At 37.2% G+C, this 20,128-nt stretch overlaps 1 protein-coding gene across 5 annotated transcripts in view; it reads right to left on the bottom strand.

The window, feature by feature from the left end:
* sirt2 (sirtuin 2 (silent mating type information regulation 2, homolog) 2 (S. cerevisiae)) overlaps positions 1 to 12,099 on the bottom strand; it is a 135,148-nt gene extending 123,049 nt beyond the window's left edge. For 3 of the 5 annotated variants that reach the window (XM_051920548.1, XM_051920557.1, XM_051920552.1), the window contains exons 1-8: positions 11,950 to 12,099; positions 11,366 to 11,406; positions 10,637 to 10,688; positions 10,409 to 10,525; positions 10,171 to 10,212; positions 9,582 to 9,688; positions 9,434 to 9,490; positions 6,355 to 6,423 (exon numbers count right to left, since the gene is read on the bottom strand). In XM_051920548.1, coding sequence (XP_051776508.1) covers positions 6,355 to 6,423; positions 9,434 to 9,490; positions 9,582 to 9,688; positions 10,171 to 10,212; positions 10,409 to 10,525; positions 10,637 to 10,688; positions 11,366 to 11,406; positions 11,950 to 11,965 — 501 coding nt within the window. In that variant the 5' untranslated portion in view covers positions 11,966 to 12,099. The remainder of the gene's footprint in view (positions 1 to 6,354; positions 6,424 to 9,433; positions 9,491 to 9,581; positions 9,689 to 10,170; positions 10,213 to 10,408; positions 10,526 to 10,636; positions 10,689 to 11,365; positions 11,407 to 11,949) is intronic. The other 2 variants (XM_051920545.1, XM_051920534.1) reach the window with 2 other exon arrangements.
* Positions 12,100 to 20,128: the final 8,029 nt, after the last annotated feature.

Below are 20,128 nucleotides of genomic sequence, written 5' to 3'. Positions count from 1 at the left end.
GCAAAATAATATTACAGAAATCACTCAAGAGTAATAGGTTTCTTCAGATGACCATATTAGTTTTAGAAACTAAAAGTCCATTTGTGATCCCAACTGTTTTCATAACATCATTAAGTAACAAAAATAAGGTAACATTTATAATACAAAAAAGAACATTAACTTTTATTTTAATCTCTTAATAACAGTGACTCATACTGTTGAGTAATGTATTATTTTATGCATTGTACAGTTTTAAGTTTAGCTTAGAGTGGTACAGTTGTACCATTTTGATAGTTTCATTTTTAGAGTTCTCCAAGAGTTTCAACTTCTGTCCATCTGCAAGGTCAGTCTGCAATTTTTAACCTGACTTATTTACCAGACAAGAATGTTTTTTATTTATATTGAAGGTCAGAGTATATGTTTTTATCATTTATACAGCCTTGCACAAATCTTTTTTTGTTTTGCAAACGCTTTGTGAGAAATTGTATTTGAAGCACACATTTACATTTGGTAACCTGTGTTTATCAATAAACGATGCATGAACAAACTACTGAATTCATGATAATACCATAAAAGTGAGATTCTTGTTCTGGTTGCTTTTCATGTATATATAATCATGAAGATTGGCTAAAATTTGCTTAAAGCAGCACATAAATGTCATTATATTTACAGAGGCATGTGACTTAATCCAGCATAGCACTCTGTTTTGCACAGAGTCTCACCTTTTTGCAGATAAGCTTTAAATAACTGAGGTTAACTTACAACCTTAACATAGAATATTTGTTTCTTCCACTTGAAATAAAGAAGTGGTGTGCATATTGCAAGTTCTCTGTCTCAGCATACAAGCTTTGAAGTGTGTTTCTGGTAAATATGACATGCATCTCTGATGTGCATGTTACACTAATTGATGTCTCTAAAAGTGGCCCCATTAAAGTGAGTCTTGGTTCATTGGTTCCTACCTAACGCTTGATGCTGCCAGCATAGTCTCCAGTCCCTAGCAATTCTGTTATTGGACTAAGCAGGTTCTAATTTTTGTTTTATTGAGGTGCTAGAATTTGCACCCTGGACCAACTGCTGGCTGATGCAACACATGAACGTTTCCTTTGAGGTCCCATATCTATTAACAAATCCCTTTTTTAAAAAAGCTTAATTCTAATCTAATGTATGTGGAAGGCAAAAAGGCCACATATTAAAAGGATGACCTACAAAATGTAGAAAGTGGCTTGGCACTAACTGACCTCTAACTTGACTACTGAGCTGTGAATAACTCTGAAAGAATGGAAAAAGTACAAGGGGCTAAAAATGCACCTGTTTGGTTCTTTCTAAAAGAAAATATTGAAAAACTCCTATTTGTACGCCCTACACTGTGCTGAAGGCATCAGTAATTATCGACAGTTTATTAGCAATCAAATCTGTGCTTCATTCACTCAACATATGGAACCAAATTAGGGAACAATTTAAGGCAGAGAAGCTGTTGCCTGCTGCTCTGCTAAAGGGTAATTTTGTGTTCCAGTCACACCTCAATTATACAGTATTTAACTCATCTAATTCAATAGGTATTTCAACCTTCAGAAATACGACAACTTGTTTGCACCTTTCGATCAGCTTTATTATAAAATATGAAATTCACTTAACGTAAGTATTTTTCGGTTTACAAATTAGCAACTTGGTAAAAAGACTTGCCCAACTTTCCTAACCCTCCAACAATGTTTACACTCTAAAATATTTTAATCAGTAATGAGAATAACATCGGTAGGAATGTATTCGCAAAACCTATCAGTGAATGTCAAGGTACACACGCAGTCTTAAGCTGATGTCACATTATGTGCCTTTGATTCGTGGCGTATGTCATACTTGTTGTTTGCAAGTTGCTGATCTCGTCAGTGAACCATTTCAATTTAAATGACTCATTATTATCGGCTATGTCACATTTACCAACTGAGTGCCATCCATCCAGCACAGTCATGTTCACCCCCTTTCTCTGACAGCCAATAACATGCTGTTGGTGCTGTAAAGGGTTAACATGTAATAGCGAGTTCAGCCGCAGTCTCAATGGCATTTTCTTCTTTTTCCATTTAGTCATGCTACATTAAAAACAAAACATCAGACAGAAGCACTTTTCTTCTGCCTATAAAATACAAAAAAATCACATTTCTGGATAAAATTCATTACATGAATTGTACTTCCAAAAAAGTATTCATTGGTTGTCAGCTATCATGCACACAGAGCCCAACCCTACAACTGAAAACAAAAATCAAAGTTCAATTTTATTGTAACGGGTTACAGAGAAGTTGGAGTGAGTCACTGGGCATGTCACATTACCAGTTTACGTAAATGAAGATTATGTAAATGAATGCTACAACTGAAAATTGCTGGAAAAGTCACAAAATGTGACAGTCTTCAAGCAACATTGAGAAAGACACCTACAAATAAATGGAATTCGATTATTTATAACATTCACACTTCAGTAACCTGTGCAAAACAAGCAGTAACCCATATTATAATTGCTCATCAGATACAGTAATCCCTCCTCCATCACGGGGGTTGCGTTCCAGAGCCACCCGCGAAATAAGAAAATCCGCGAAGTAGAAACCATATGTTTATATGGTTATTTTTATATTGTCATGCTTGGGTCACAGATTTGCGCAGAAACACAGGAGGTTGTAGAGAGACAGGAACGTTATTCAAACACTGCAAACAAACATTTGTCTCTTTTTCAAAAGTTTAAACTGTGCTCCATGACCAGACAGAGATGACAGTTCTGTCTCACAATTAAAAGAACGCAAACATATATCTTCCTCTTCAAAGGAGCAAACAGATCAATAGGGCTGTTTGGCTTGTAAGTATGCGAAGCACCGCGGCACAAAGCTGTTGAAGGCGGCAGCTCACACCCCCTCCGTCAGGAGCAGAGAGAGAGAGTTAGAGAGAGATAGAGAGAGACAGATAAAAAAATTAATACGTGCCCTTTGAGCTTTTAAGTATGCTAAGCACCGTGCAGCATACTTAAAAGCTGCACACAGAAGGTAGCAACGTGAAGATAATCTTTCAGCATTTTTAGACGAGCGTCCGTATCGTCTAGGTGTGCGAACAGCCCCCCTGCTCAATCCCCCTACGTCAGGATCACAGATAGTCAGCGCAAGAGAGAGAGAAAGAAAAGTAAGCTGGGTAGCTTCTCAGCCATCTGCCAATAGCGTCCCTTGTATGAAATCAACTGGGCAAATCAACTGAGGAAGCATGTACCAGAAATTAAAAGACCCATTGTCCTCAGAAACCCACGAAGCAGCGAAAAATCCGCAATATATATTTAAATATGCTTACATATAAAATCCGCGATGGAGTGAAGCCGCGAAAGGCGAAGCGCGATATAGCGAGGGATCACTGTACACCTCTCCTAAAAGAAATGATCTAAAATATATTAGGGATTGGGTCTTTAAAAATGATGAAATTTTATTTATCAGATATCATCCAAATTACTATCATCCCAAATCATCTTTCAGTTTGTTTGGAGTTATACTGGAAGGAATCTTGTATTAAACTTACCATGATTTCCCACACTATATTATTATCAGGTCGACTAATATTACACAGTGGGAAAAATCCTATTGAACCCACCATAACTGTATTGAAATATGATACCTTATATTACATCAAATTAGAAAAAAATGATTTGCATAGAACTTTCAGAACTTCTTTAAAATTTAGCAAAAAAACATTCATGCTATTCTAAAATAAGTCTGCTGGACTCCCGACGATATTTTTTGCTTAACTCCTGTTTATTCAATATGAGGAATTATAACATAATGGACATTTAGGTAGTTTAAGATTAATAAATCTTAACTCTCTCTTTTCGTTACTGTATTGTTTGTATTTTTGATTGGACTAACTTTTTACCTTTTGTTTACTGCAAACCATGTTTGACTGTTGTATTATAACTCTTCTATTGCAATATAAATATATTAAATTTAATTTAATCATTAGAAAATATATGGGACATTATTAGTTTACTTAAAAATTAAAAAATAAGATTAACCTACAGCTTATGTTATATATAGTAGGGTATATACAGTACTTGCGATCAGAAAAATATGCACCACTTCCTGAAGAGGAACATATTAAGCACATTAATCTTACCAAAAAACCTGTTGAAGCTTATGCAACAAAAATAACCACCTACTAGCTCTGAATGTTAAGAAAAAGTCAAATACGACTTTTATCTATTATTTGATTTTTTATCTATTACCTTTTACGTGTCCGCATCTTCAAGTGTTCTCATTATAAGCAAAATAAGTTTAAAATATGTGATACATACACACCAGTCTTGTCATTACAAGAAATATGTCATGAAGTAATTCTACAGCTAGTCGATTTCTGTGGTCATCATTCACTATCCAGTGAAAACAATTTCCTATAGGATGAGGCATTGCCAACTATGTTTTATGCACAAGATAACCTGTTGCAATTGGACGTTTTGTTTTTTCAATGTTGATTGAAATGCTTTATAAAACAAACCATTAAAGAGAAAGAAACATGCCTTCCTATTAATAACTGAACAGTATTCTTATTAAAAATAAGTTCTGTTCTAAATTTCAAGCATAAAAATAAACTACTTAATATTGCTTTATTATATTTGGTTGATGCCTTTACCTAAAGAGACTAATAGGAAAAACTCTTCTTGATATTATTTTTGAAAGAGTAAGTGAATAGGATTTGTGATCCTTGTTGGGCTGAACAGGGTGTTTTACTGTCTTAATTCCCTAATATTAAATATGCTCTATACATATTTTTATAGTTGGGAGTACAGGCAGGTTAAATTCCTCAATTTTGCAGTGATTCAAAGGTGTGAAAATGAACTGTCACCCTTCAGGGTTTAACATTGCCTTTTCAACTACACCCAAATGCTTGCCTTGCACATCAGTAACTTGTTTACTTTTTCTGCTTTTTTTTATTATTACAGTCTATGGCAATAAAATAATAGTCCAATAAAATGTTTAACACAACTGATAATAGATTCTACTGTGAAAGGTTGTTACCCTGTTCAAATCTGATTCTCACCTTGTGTCCAGTGCTGCTGGGATGTGCGTATTAACAAAGAATTGGAAGATTTAAATAAATGCTATGAGTTGTACTGTGAATGAGGAAGTGTGATGCAAGTGAGTTAATAAATGAAGCTCTTGGGTGTGATCTCACTAACATTCTATACTTGTTTCTTGTGAAATGCATGGATTCAAAAGCAGCTTTAAAGGACATAGCACTACAGAGAAAAAAAATGACTTGCAAAGTGGGAGAAAGGATCACAGTGAGCCTGCATTGTTATAAGAACATATGGTGCAATATCTAGTGTCTGTGTCATAAACAGCCTAAAGATATGTCCACAAAATGGTAAGTCTGATTAAATTAACGTCACAAAAAAAAGGAACTATAAAAAAAAATTCACTATTCAAAGGTGCTGGTCTATTCCATTGTGCTAATGTCCATCACCTTATTTATTAAAATGCTCAATAGTTGAAAATTAGCCATATCTGATTTAACTTGATTTTAAAGCTGGTGCTGTAACTAGGTTGTAGAATAATCCAAATCATTTAGCTTCCATTTACATGGGAGCAGCATCCAAGGCTTCAAATCTGGCACTCTGTAATTGTTTGCTTGGAGTTTGTATGTTCTGCCTTTCTGTAGTCTGGATTTCCTCCCACATACCCTAAACATGCAAGTCAGATTAACCATGATTTGAAATTGGCCCAGTGGAAGTGTGAGTATGGGTGTGTGCATGAGTGGACACTGCAGTGGACTGGCTTCTTTATAGAGCTGTTTTCTGCCTTGTGCCCAACACTGTCTGGAAAGGCTCTGAACCCTACAATCATGGAGTGGATTAAGCCGGATCGAGAATATTGTGTCATTTTAAGTTATTATGAAAGTTAAATTATGAAATGCAAAACATTTACATCTGTCTATTGCCAGTCATCTTTTCACTGTGAATGACATTTTTGTTCTAATTGTTTTCAGTATAAATAATAGTGAAACATTTAGGCAGTTTACTATTCAAACAGCTTTTTGGGAACCTGTGCCTTATTTCTACAATATTCTACTAGAAGATGCAATTTCCTAAGCTATCCAATGCAACCCTAGTTCAATGACTGCATTAATAAAAGTTGTAATGAGTGCATAGCTTATCCTTTGATGAGATCACAAATTCACTTTCTCTTGTGTCAAGACACAAGAGTCAAAAAACAACAACACTTCTCTAATGTTGATGAATCAAGTAACTCTAACCAAACATCTGCTTTACTTCTAAAATGTCATTTGCATTCCCCACTAATATTCAAGCATCATTTGAATGGACCCAGACAAATCAAGAAGGAACTAGATAGCAGTACTGACCTGTGTGTAACAGCGCTTTAGTAAACCTTTATCCTTCAACAGTCGGATGAAGTAATGGCAGATTGTAGGCTGTAGTAAAAAATAAGTAAAAGTCAATGTGAATCAATGAATGTCTCTCAACCATACATTTACATTTATTTTCTTAGCAGACACTTTAATCCAAACAGACTTACAAAACATGTCATTGTAATCGAGTAACATCAGTCTGGGGATTGTTTGGGAACATGTGTTACAGGAGCACAAAATTTATTTCCTCAAGTGAAAAGGTCAAAACAAAATGTAAACTAGTTATAATTCCCAGATTTACAAAAGCTAACCGCTATCATTTAGATAGCAATTCACAAAATAAAAGAGTCTTCAAATTCTTCTTGAACACATTGAGGAAGTCAGAATTGCAAATGGAGGTGGGAAGCTCATTCCACCAGCCAGGAGCTGCATATGAAGAGTTTGGACTGAGATTTCATAACACACAGAGATGGCATCACCAGACGCTGTTCATCAGCAGATCTCAGTGGTCGAGAAGGAGCATAGGACCTCACAAGTATCTTCATATATAAGGGTGCAGACCCACTGACTACACTGTAGGCAAGCATTTAGGAATTGAACTGAATATGTGCCAGTACAAGAAGCCATTGTATTATACATACAAAATTTCAAACAATTAGTATTATTGCCAGGTATTATGGCTAAGGAGACTACAATTATGCTGGCAAGTACAGTTGTGAGGGTTAAAAAGATGAATAAGAGGTAACTTGCGCTCTTCCCCATTATGCCTCCCCAAGTGAGGATAGACCATACTTCACAGAGTCCCAGTCCTCCAAGAGACAGGACATGTCCAATACAAAATAAACCCTCGACAGGGGGAGGACATTTATAAGTCTAATGGCACTTTAAAATATTTGCTAATTGACACTAGAATCCCTGAAGCCTACGAAAAAAGTCGCAATGCCAGGACTCCTTAAATTCCTTTGCAACTCCTAATCAGTATCTTTGTTTTGCAGATGTGTCAATCAGCACTGGCAGCAAGTAGCCTTCCATCCCATACCCCATCGAAGCAAACTTTTTCAGTTCTTACCTCTGCACCATCCAAGAAGACATGTAAACTTTCTGTCGATTGACATTTGAGCTTGGGTTTTTAACTCATTGACAGCAACGTGTAAATTGAATGATTTTTTTTTTCCTTTGGTTTTATTCTTGAATAAAAGTGCATGTGTTTATTTGATATTTAGACTAAAGTCTTCACACATTATACACTTTGCATCATTATTACTATAACATAGAAAAAGTTTCTGTTTTAGTTATGTATTCAACATTTCTTGCCTCGCATTTCCTGTCATCCAACATTTACCCCGATCATTGTAGACAAAGAACACACATGAAATGCATGTATGCCAAATAATGATAAATTGTTTACCCTATACAATTCCAGGCAACTCACACCCAGATAAAGAGACTTGAGCTGGGAGAACTTCAGCTGCGACGGTGGAGGATGGGATAGCAGGTTGCTTAAGCTGAATGACATATTTGCAAAACAAAGATGCTGATGAAGAGGTGCGACTTTTTCGTAGGCTTCAGGGATTCTAGTGTTAATAGTTACCAAAATACACATATATTTAATAGAATAAATTTCAGTCCAGTAACTTGAAAAAAGTGGCCAACAAGTAAACTGAAAATATAGTTACAGAAAATATTACATTTAAGATAGACTGCTTTAACAGGTCATGATATGACCTCGCTCATATTTTAGATGATGTCAGGATCAGTGTTTTTTAGCTCTTTTTCTGCTTCTTCACGGGAAAATTAGGTTTAGAATTGGTCATCAACAGTCACTTTCAGTATAGCTAGAAACCTGAGGCTGTATGAGATTTTAGCTTTACATAAGCACTGTTTAATGCTATAGAATGCAGCTTGATTGCCAGCTATTGAAGGAGAGAACGCTGGGAAAATATGAATACGGTTATTATCAAATATAACCTCTTTCTATCTGAGAATCAACATCAAATTTTCTTTAACTTGTAGTGTGTCGAATCATACTTCTTGGTTTTGAGGTAATCAATCCACGTGTACAATACGCTGCTGCAATCTCATCCTTCGATTTAAAGTCCTTTCCAATTATTTTAGAAAATAGTTCAGCTATAAATTTCACTGGGTTTGGACTTCCATGGTTTTCAGGAAGACCTTAGATTCTGATGTTGTTCCTTCTATATCTGTCTTCCAACGCAGGTATCACCAAGCACTTTGCACTCAGATTCTACAGCAGTTGGTTTTTTGTTGGCGGTGGATGTCAATTGTTCAGCTTCTTCAATACAAGTCGTAAACGTTTGCTTGACTTCTACCAGGTGAGCATCAAGTACTCTGATTTTATTCACAGTTTTGCTCGTATTTTCCTGTATTAATTATAAATTCTTGCTAGATTTGTTTTAAGGCTTTCATCAAAATTATTGCTTAAATGTACCTCCTGGTCTTTTATATCCTGAAGCAGCTAAGCTTGTCTATTCTGTCTACTCTGTTGCGTGTTCACACTATATCCTTCTTTATATGCTTATTTGCATAATTTAGATTTACCCCAAACACAGTAATCAGTACCTTCAGTTTAGACAGCATGTTTCCATCTTCTATATCCTGTTGTAGTTTATGCAATTGACTCACAGTGGCTTTTCCGATATCTGGCCTGAGATCGGCAAATTATTGTTGCACACCTCCCTCACAGTTTTGCTCCTACATTCACTGTTGGTTAAGACAGATCCTGCAGCGCGAGGTCCTGGCTGACCCATTCCTTTGGCTGTCTTTTCCAAATCAGTCTGTGGTGGGCCATAGCATGAACTTAAAACTGGCTTAGACTTTGATGTAATTTTAGGTACCATTTCTTTCTCCTTCTGATCTGACCCTATGGTCTCCTACTCATGTTTTTAATATGCTTGTAATTGAATACTCTAGTGTTGATTTTATACTGGACATCTCGGATAGATTACAAAAAAGCTAAATAACACCTCTGCCAGCACAAAACCATCTCAGATGTCCATCTCTTCCAACGGACAAGACCACTTCAAGCAATCAGAATACTTTTTGTTTGTCTCACCTTGAACTGCCCAGGATAGAGCTCTCTGGCCAAGGCAAAGAATGGCTCTGGGTGTTCCTGTGGTAGACAATAAATATAAGAAGACTGCATAGTAATGCAAACCAAACTCATGCCATCACACATTTAAATCTATCATGTTTGGCTGTACCTTAAAGTATCCAATGTCAAATATTGCCTCTGGGTAGGGCAGATCATACTTCTGAAGGTTATCATACAGTCCAGTACCAGGAGAACGAAAATCAGGGATCCCAGCAGCTGAGATAACCAAAATCAAGTTTCAGCATAACCAGAAGCGAAGTACTGACCAAAAAAATAACATTTCTAACACATTCAGTCTAATTCAAGGTCACAGGAGGGGTTGAAGCCTATCCAGTAGCATTACAAAGGAAGAAGAAAAAAGTCTAGATGTGATGGCACAAGTCTACTGCAGAGCACATTCATGTACACCCACAATTAATCTCAATTTAGATTTAGATAAAAACATAAAACAGAATCTGCCAACACCACAAATACAATGACTGGATGATTTGAACCCAGAATACTGGATCCAAGAGGACACAGCACTAATCACTGCCCCACCATGTTGCTCTATTAATAAAAACTTCAGAGATAGAGTCATGTTCATCTAGTTTAATGAAGAGTCTCATTATGCAGTCCCCTAGCTCTTAATTTCATCCTACTGTGCCAAAACATTAGCCCAAAATAACTGCTGTATTTATTTTATTAGGGTCACTCACAGGTGGATATGCCAGCCCCAACCATGCAGATTATATTTTTACCTGCAAATGAAAAAAGAAATATGTGTCTATCAGTTTTTATTCAGTGTTGTTTCTCTGAATTTAGTAAAACTATCTTAAATGAGATTACACATTACTACCAAAGATGTCCTTATAGTGAAGCAGTAATAGCCAAAAGACATTCCAGTAAAGTAACTAGCTGGTGGTTTAAGTAGAGGTCCAAATGTAATACGCTCACATTTTTCACTCTGGATATACTTAGCCACTCCATTCAGACTGAGCTCCTCCAAACTTTTCTGTTGACTCTCGCCTCCAAGACCCAGAGTGCGAGAGAAGAAATTTTTCAGGAAATCCACTGGAAAACAAATACATTTAAAAAATATCAATTCTTAGCTGATAACAGTTTTTGGAGCAAAGTCTCTGAAATAGTGCCAAAAAGGTGATCAGAAAACTAAACAGCACTCACTCTGGGGGTCTCCAACTGCTCCTTCACTGTACTCCTCGTCTGAATCAGAGTCCTGAGCAAACAGCATAAGAAATTTTAAAAAGGAAATTGTGCAAGAAAACTATTCATTCTAAATGTTCGTCAATAGACTGGCTTTATAATTGATCACAAACCTCAATAGCTTCCCTGCACATGTAAAGCATCACTCTACAATTTCTCATAAAGTAAATAAAATAACATTTATTTTAAATAAGCCCTTTCTTGGCAGGTGCACAGATCAGATTTAACACTAAATTCTGACATGTACATCCATCTGACAGCCCAATCACTAATCAACATCAACAAGCATTGGCATCACTAAAACAAACTCAGGATAGGTGGGTGCACAGGTTTGCCCATTGGAAACTGGTGTCCCTTTCAGGTTTGCTTCCTGCCTTGTACCTGACTCTGGCTGGGATAGGCTCAGGCTTCTGTAACCCCTACTTTAAAAAAATGCCTTTATTATTTTAAAAATGAATGTTCATGTGCAAGTAATTTGCATCATTTCACACAATGTCTTGGCAGCAACGGAACCTGCAAGTTTCTGGTCTGTAGTCCCAGTGTATATTGATTAGCTATTCTAACACCAAATCCTTTGTCTGGAATGAAACCTGTTATATGTCTAATTACAGAATTTCACCAGCTTCAGTCTTTAACTGAGAATATGCATGAGAGAATCTGACATAAACAAAGCAAAATGGTGCTTCTCACCTCAGGGTTAAGGCCTCTGGCATCCAATCTGCTATCAGGTTCTATGAAAATTACAGAATAAAAACACACAATATGATTAATGCTACACAATGTGATCAGGTTGTCAGTTTATTTCTTAAACATCTTTTCCAGATGCATTTGTTTTTGAAGTTTCTGGCTATTCACTTGTCGTTAAAGCTCCAGGTGTACAGGGAATAAAATAAGTGGTCACTCAACAGTACTGGTGTCTCAAGGAGCACGTGACTTTAATGAACATCTGGCGGAGAGTGGCACACTTTAATAATAAAACATTGGGTCAGTATTGACGTTGGTTTGTTCCAGGAGCTGTTAATTTATTTCGATCAAGAAGTGGTCAATTTAAATGGTTCCATGAGGCCTGTGACGTGGCCGATCACTTCAAAGCTTTCCTGGGGTTTGTCACTTAATTACTCTGTTTCAGCAATCCTCGGGAATGAACGATTGAATTTGGAAAATCGGCCTGTTTCTTTGGGCTTTACGGAAAAAGGTATGCTAGACGGTATCCCTTCAGTTCATCTCATCTCCTCTAATAACAAATGATGTGTTCACCAGTAAAATGTGATTACCTTGAGAATCAGACATTGATCCCTTTGTATCTTCGGGCTCTGATCAGCTTCAACCTTCGTTTTTTTATTACGTCTGTTGTCAATTATTTTTCCGGTCTCAGTGTAACGATTAAAGTAGTTCGACAAGAAAAACGCGGAAGTAACTGCAGGTTACCATATCAGCAACCGAGTAATAACGCTCTAGTACACGGATGTGACGTCATAACACGCGCATGGACGCATTCATGTACAAAGCGCCTGTACGCGTAGTTGGTTCTTTTCATTTAGGGAAAACCAATAACAATCGAGATTGGATAATTGGCTTCCTGTGTGTTTGAGGGGTTGACTCCGATTCCGTTTAAAGTTTGCAGTTTACTCAAACGTGCTGCGCATGTCACTTTATTGCCATCTACCACATGGAAAAACTAAATGAAACGGAACTATCATTGGAGACTACAGCGATCGTCGACTATGGTGCTTACTTAATCTCCCCGATATAGTAATTGTTTAATTTGCAACTGAAAAATATAATAGGTTAAAACATTTTTGTTAGAAATGTTTTGGCATTTTGTTCATTTAAATTGTGCCTTGTGTTTGTTTGTTAGTGGTGCTGCTAAGTTCATTAAACCATTTTTGTTTGGCAGTGTCCTCATCCATGTGCTTATGTATTTGTATATATTGCAATGGGTTATCGGGTCGGAAAAGATTACCACAGACCCAGCAAGACTTTACCATAGACTGGCACATGTGATGCATGTTGTCATTCTAGTGTGAAAGGAAAGAATGGCATTGCCTGGAAATTAGAGTGCTCTGTAAGTAATTTCTGCACTAGTAAGAATATAGAAAATGACATCAATGAGTAGCAGAAAGCCTCCTGATTTCCTCCAGATTATAATGTGACAGAATATAGTCCCTACCTGTGACCATATGAAATGGCCTCAGTAGTGTGAGAATATCTGGATCCCTAGAAGAAGCCCAGAGGACAGCTCGCTGCTAGGTGTCTTTTGAGTTTAGGATAAGGAGATGATTTTGACGAGGGGCTTTAATAGCAGATGGATGAGTAGCAAGTGTTAGAAGATGAAAGGAAAGGGGTATTTTGTGAGTCTGTATTGGTGGGCAAGGCACTCCATGCCAGAGTTTAAAATGGATATATTAAGGCTTAGCAGTCCTGTGCGGCACAGGTTTTTTCAAACAAGAGGTCTGTTGAGTATAGAGGTCCGGTGGTGAAACGCGCTTTTCTAAATAAATATATCTATTTATCTTCAATCATAAACATTGCCAGGGGTACAGAATAAAAACAGATACAGCTAATGAAAAAGGTTTAAACATTTTAAATAGGGATACAGTTTGCATTGCTTTTATACAATTTTACATCCATTTTAAAATATTCAGACCATATAATTCTGTGTATATAATAATGTACACATATAATAATTAAGTTCATCACAAATGCCATTTTTTATTATTTTCATTGAGGTTGTAGTTTAACATCCATATCCATATCCATATTACTAAACGAGAATGGTAAACCAGATGGACGCAGGGACATGGGCCGTGGACGCAAAAGACGCAGTGCGCAGGCGCCACACAAAGCCCCCCTCCAAGCACCGGAAAATGAGAAATGATGCGCCACGCCCATAGCAACAGACCCATGCAACAAAGTGCCACACGAAGGCCATACCACACGAAACAGGACACACACAAAAAAGAGGATTCAGACCCACGACACACAAAGCACCCCTCCACTAACAAAAATAAAAATGAGTCAACGCGCCCCTAGCACACCAAAAACAAAGGAGTCAGACGCAAGCGCCACATAGCACACGAAACGGCGACAGTTCCCCATTAAACCTGCATTTGCCATGACCATCAACAAATCACAAGGCCAAACCATGAACAAGGTTGGCATCTACCTCTCTGACCCCGTTTTTGGACATGGACAACTTTATGTGGCCTTCTCACGAGTTCGACGTTCATCTGACGTTAAAGTTAAGGTTATAAATGATTCATGCCAAGAGAAACTCATTCAAGAACAAGACACCATCTTTACTACTAATGTTGTGTACAAAGAAATTTTCCAATAAATCTTTACACTGTGCCTTGCAATTTATTCTTGGCTTCCTATATGCGTCATCTACACCTTCACACTATGCTATATCTCATACATACATCACGCTATTTATAATTACCCAACACCGGGGGTTGGTGAGCGAAGCGAGCAGGGGGCGGAGCCCCCTAGTAGTATCTATTTCTTCAAAGCCAATAGCCACATTAGTCTCTTTTTTAACGTAAGTTTGTAACTTTGTCTAAAGTTTTTTTACAACAGCGTGAGTAAAAAAAATTCGGAATAGTTTCAGGAATACTGTCTGAAAATGTACGTTTATCATCAGTATTAATATAAAATTGCTGGACAAATAAATTTGACAAATTATCTAATATATGACTTAATTTTATTATTGGGTATCATCAACATTTTATCCCTATCCACATATTTTCCAAATAAATAATTCCAATATACTGCATTAGTGAGAATTTAGTTATATAACACAAAAGACCTTAGAAATTGATTATTACATCCATACCTCAAAATATATCTTTTCTCTGTACTTTAATGCAAGCTCTAAAATTATTTTAATGTTTCTGTTGGATCTTCAGCACAATTTCTTAGAAGAGTAAATATTTCTCCATAGGAATTGTGTTTATTACAGTACAAAATTCATCAAGAATAGCAGAAATGTTATATTTGCTAATAAACTCGTAATAATTATATAAACTGCCATTATTACTTAGTGTTTGTCCATCCATCCATATCCAACCCGCTATATCCTAACACAGGGTCATGGGGGTCCGCTGGAGCCAATCCCAGCCAACATAGAGCACAAGGCAGGAACAAATCCCAGGCAGGGTGCCAGCCCACCGCAGGGCACACACACAAACACACCCACACACCAAGCACACACTAGGGACAATTTAGGATCGCCAGTGCACCTAACCTGCATGTCTTTGAACTGTGGGAGGAAACCATAGCACCAGGAGAAAACCCATGCAGACACAGGGAGAACATGCAAACTCCACGCAGGGAGGACCCGGGAAGCGAACCCAGGTCTCCTTACTGTGAGGCAGCAGCACTACCACTGTTCTGCCTAATATTTGTTTAACACAAAAATACAATTTTTAACCGAATAATCCAAAATGTTTTCTTTTTAATTTTAATATATCTGTTGTTCCAAATAGTAAATCTATGAGGAGAACTTTAATATATCTATTGATCCAAATATGAGGAGAAGATTTATGCTTATACATAAATGACCATATACAGTAAGTACCACCTGTTGATGGAAACTTAGAAATTTCAAAGGAGTTTTTCTAATGTCAAAATTGCAATTCTGTACCACTGACTTTTTGGAATACTAGATTAGTCATTATATGCTACATAATATGCTTGTTTTTCAAATAATTTACCATGTTGAGCTTTCAAAGTGGAGATATTTCAAAATGGGGCTTTGGGGCATGTTTCAAATTTATATTTCACATGATCTTTAGGCACAGCAGTGAATTGCATCCCTGGCATCACCATGGTCACAATGCAGTGCTAGTCAGTTACTCTGTTTAGGATCTTCATTGGCTCAAATTCAAAAGCGACATACTTTCCCAGTCTGCGCAAAGTACCGACTTGAGTTCAAGCCCTGTGGGTACCCTAGGTTTGATTTGCACATAGACCATTGTCCAAACAAAGAGTTATGTAATATTTATTTATAAGTTAAATACTTTTGAGAGAAACCACAAAGGATTCATGAAAGACACCTCAGTCTTTTGTGTTAAATGATGTTCACATATAATCTTTGTCACATTAATGACTATTTTGCGCAAGACGCAAATGATACATCTTTTACTCAACCTCATGTGAAGTCTAGGTGTTTTACTATGACAGAGGTGGATAACAACAGCCCACTCTGACATCCTCAGGAATCAGATCATTTGGGTCTGGCAATCTCAATCATGTCAGAGAGGCTGAGAGACCCTCACCTTAAAGAATGTGCAACACTGTTTGCATGACACACCTCAGTAAGCACTGCTAGTATTCAGTGATTTTGAAACCTGCTGTTGATAAGTATTGTTGATATCAAAATGTAAAGTGAATCAAAGTATGTGCTGCATAACTAATTGCAACTATCTTTCAAATTGAATCAGTGCCATCAACAGCATTTTCTACAGTTTGCAGGAGGCTCAGGACTTCTGTGTTAATGAGACACAAAAGATCTGCAGTCCCACTGCTGATGTCACCGTAGAGGTAAAAAAGATACCTCACCTAATTCATACAGAGGCCAACATGAAGGTACACTGTAGTACTGGCAACAATGAGTAGCTGGTAAGCACATAATTTGTAATATTGTTCCATACTTAAATAAAATATGACTGATCAAACAAAAGACATTTTGTTTACCATCCATCCATCCATTATCCAACCCGCTATATCCTAACTACAGGTCGCAGGTCCTTTTGACAGTTTTTTTTTTTGCTTTCCCCATGGCTTGGTATCCAGCAAAGTCAGTGCAGCTCTGCATGAATTTAAATTGACTATTTATATACAGACACTGATTACAATCCAAGAGGTTACAGGTGTGGACACTCTCCCTTAATTACCTTAATTTGAACCTGTGTGTGTCAACTTGTGTGTATAGCCCCAACATTCAAGCCCCAACATTCAAGGGTATGTACACTTTTCATCGGGACATTTGGGTGATTTCAGTTATCATTATGATTTACAAAGGGCACACACAATTATCCTCTTTAATAAAATCCCTGTGTGCGTCCAGGTGTCCGTGTGTGTGTCTTCTGGTGAAGTGCGGATGCGTGGGGCATGGTGCGATGCGCGATATTACTGTCAGAGAAAATTACAGGCGTTTTACGGAAATACAAACCAGTATTACTGCGAGAGGAAATTAAAGGTACACAATACAGTGACGCATATTACAGCCACATACAAGCCAGCATTACTGTCAGAGAAAATTAAAGGCATATTACCAACACGCACGCCTGTATTACTGCCAGAGAAAATTAAAGGTATATTACAGACATACAAGCCAGCGGACGTACATGACAGTATTACTGTCACAGAAAATTAAAGACACACAATACATGGCAGCAGCCCATGAAGAACAGTCAGCTCAGCAAGTAAACATCAACAAAACAAAGGCTGAAAGACAAAGAAAAATACGACCAACAAACAGAATGAGGTCAAGGTCCCTTGCCATTTAATATAGACTGTTCCTACTAATGTTTACGCACTACTGTTCTAGCACCCGTTATTGTAAGGGGCTTAATGACTAGTGTGATAATAAATTGCCTCCCCTGAGCACACTCCTAATTAAAAGCATGATTACTTATATTTTCAGAACAATGGCCAATATTCTGCAAATTCTGCCACAGTATTTAAACTTAAGAGTACAACTGTATCTTTAGAATGGTATCTGTTTTAACTGCTGCTCTTCCAAAGATCACCTTGCAAAGGACTGTACAGCAGCTATCCAGTGTAATGAATGCAAAAGTCATGGACCTGTGGTGGACCTTCACCCAGTACCGGCTCCTTGGACTTATTCTGAGCACGGAGGTGAGGAAGAAGTAGAACTGTCTTAACCTGCAGTTACTTCTAAATGCAGTGATATTTGTAGAGTTGGTAAGCACTCAATACCCTGTTCAAAAATCTTTCTTGTTAAAGTTTATCCAAAGGACTGTCCTGATAAAGCAAAGAGTTTACATCATTCTAGATGATCAAAGTAACAAATCACTAGCTTGATCTGAATTCTTTAAAATGTTTCATATCAGAGGCTCAAATTCACCTTATACATTTTGTTTGTGCTTAAGTATGACTGAGATGTTGGGGAGAAGAGCTTCAGGATTAACACTGAGCCCATGGAAAGATAAAAATAATGCTACCCACACTTATTGAATGCAATGATATTCCAGACAACAGATCAGAGATACCAACAACTGCAGAAGCAGAACACGACATCCATCTCAAAGGTATAGCACACTGTTTACCACCATTGGATCCAGAAGCTAAATTACTTCTCCTAATAAGACGCAACATCATACAAGTTCATAAAGTGTGAGAACAGCAAAATGGTCCACACAATGCCCCATGTGCAGAGAGACTGGATTTAGGATGGGTCATTGTTGAAGATGTGTGTTTAGAATACATGCATAGACTGGGCTTATGAATGTTACAGAACCAACATGTTATAAAATGTAAATCCTTCTTTCTTCGCTCCATGCTATGACCACATCCATGAGAAGGAGAACTTTACTGCAATGACACATCTGATCTCTCCACAGACCCTTAATCTGCATCACTTATGTTGGATGACTGTACACTAGGGAAGAATATTTTTGTGTGGTCCAAAGATGACAATGAAGTAGTAGGATTATCTGTTGAAGACCAATTGTTTTTAGAGCTTATGGAAAAAGAGATGTTTTTAGATGACTCAAACAGCCAGGTGGCACCCTTCCCATTTAAGTCAACTTGTCAACATCTCCCAGTCGAGATCAAGATGTTAAGAGACTAAAATCCATTTGTAGAACACTGAAAAAGAAACCTGAGATGGTGAAAGACTTTGTGAGATTCATGCAAACGATGTTTGATTGTGATCATGTAGAGCCAACTCCACCCTTACAACAAGAAGCGGGGTGCTGGTATCTGCCCCCAATTTTTGGATATACTGCTCTCAGAAGCCAGGAGAGATTCTAGCAGTCATTGACTACAGTACTCAGCATCAAGGAAGTCTCTCTAAATAGTGTCTTTTTCACTGGGTCAGACATCAGTAACAGTCTGTTGGGTGTGCTGCTACGGTTTAGAAGAGAACAAATGGCATTTACTGCTGATATAGAGCAAATGTTTTACTATTTTTTGTGAAAGATAACATAGATTTCCTTTGATTTTTGTGGCATGAGTAGAATGACCTTAAAAATACACGGTAAACTACTGCATTAAGGTTAGTGTTAAGGTGTTGCAATCTATGGTCTACAACATGCTGCATTACAGGATGCAGATAAGTACGGTACTGATGCCAAATTATTTGTAGTGCAAAATGCAGATGATGGACTTAAGTCAATACCAAGTGGAGGAAGCCATTAATCGTTTAAAAAAAGAAAGTGTAATTTAAGACTCCACAAGGTTACCTTTAATAATCGTAAAGTCATGGTGGCATTTCTTGAATAAGTCTGAAGAGAATGACTTAGATTAATGAAACCTTGGGCTAAACTAGGAGCTACAGCGAGATTCTTTCACATCCAGTGTGGCAACTACTGAGAAACCTTTCACACTTAGGTGTGAAGGACACAGTCAACAGTATTTTTGATTCCCTAGCAGTGATGGGAAAGTCAGACAATTTGGACTCGAGGTGATCAAAGACAGGACAGCTAAAATATTTCTGAGACCTGTGTTTGAAACATTTCATTTTGCTACAATGGCTTAAGAATCTATCACTAATGTGTATTGTCAATGTTTGTCATTGCTGTTAGTTTAAAAGTAACTGTTGTCATTATAGTGGTATTTATTCAATACCAGGTGGGTAGTTTCATTGCTTTGTAGCCTCTTCTGTAACAATTCAATCTCGACTCATCCCATTTGATACAATCGTGAGTTTTTCTTAATGATGCACTCACATTCTGTCCTCAGCAGTACAATCACATTCAATCCCTTCACACTGAGCCTTTAAAATTTTGGCTTTTACTAATGTGATGTAGTTTCATTCCAACTGTCTACACTGAACCTCCATAAAGCATTGCTTGTAAGCAGTATGGCAGCATTATTATCAGGAATGTTTAAACCTTGTTATAAAGTACTGTATACTGTATATTTATGTCTTTGCACATGTTTGTTATCTTATGGTAGCACAGTAAAAACGGTACTTCTGTTAGGTGGCTCTAAATGGTTCAACTGGTTAAAGAAACAGATATGTGATCCATTCCTATTTATTTAATACATTTTAAAATATTTTAATTCATCAGTAGTGATTGTGCTTGTTTTGTAATATTACTTCAGGCTTATTTGATTTTATGTAGGTTTTCACAGTTTCCTAATATTGGTGATTTTGATATGGAGGAAGACATCCAGCCCCACAAATCTGATTCTCATCTGGACAAAGCTGGTAGTGCTATGTGGATTATGTTTTGTGATTTATCCAGTGCTTTCCATACC

The sequence above is a fragment of the Erpetoichthys calabaricus genome, chromosome 1 (assembly GCF_900747795.2).
Source record: "Erpetoichthys calabaricus chromosome 1, fErpCal1.3, whole genome shotgun sequence".
Taxonomy (NCBI): Eukaryota; Metazoa; Chordata; class Cladistia; order Polypteriformes; family Polypteridae; genus Erpetoichthys; species Erpetoichthys calabaricus.
This window is presented reverse-complemented; position numbering and strand designations above follow the sequence as displayed.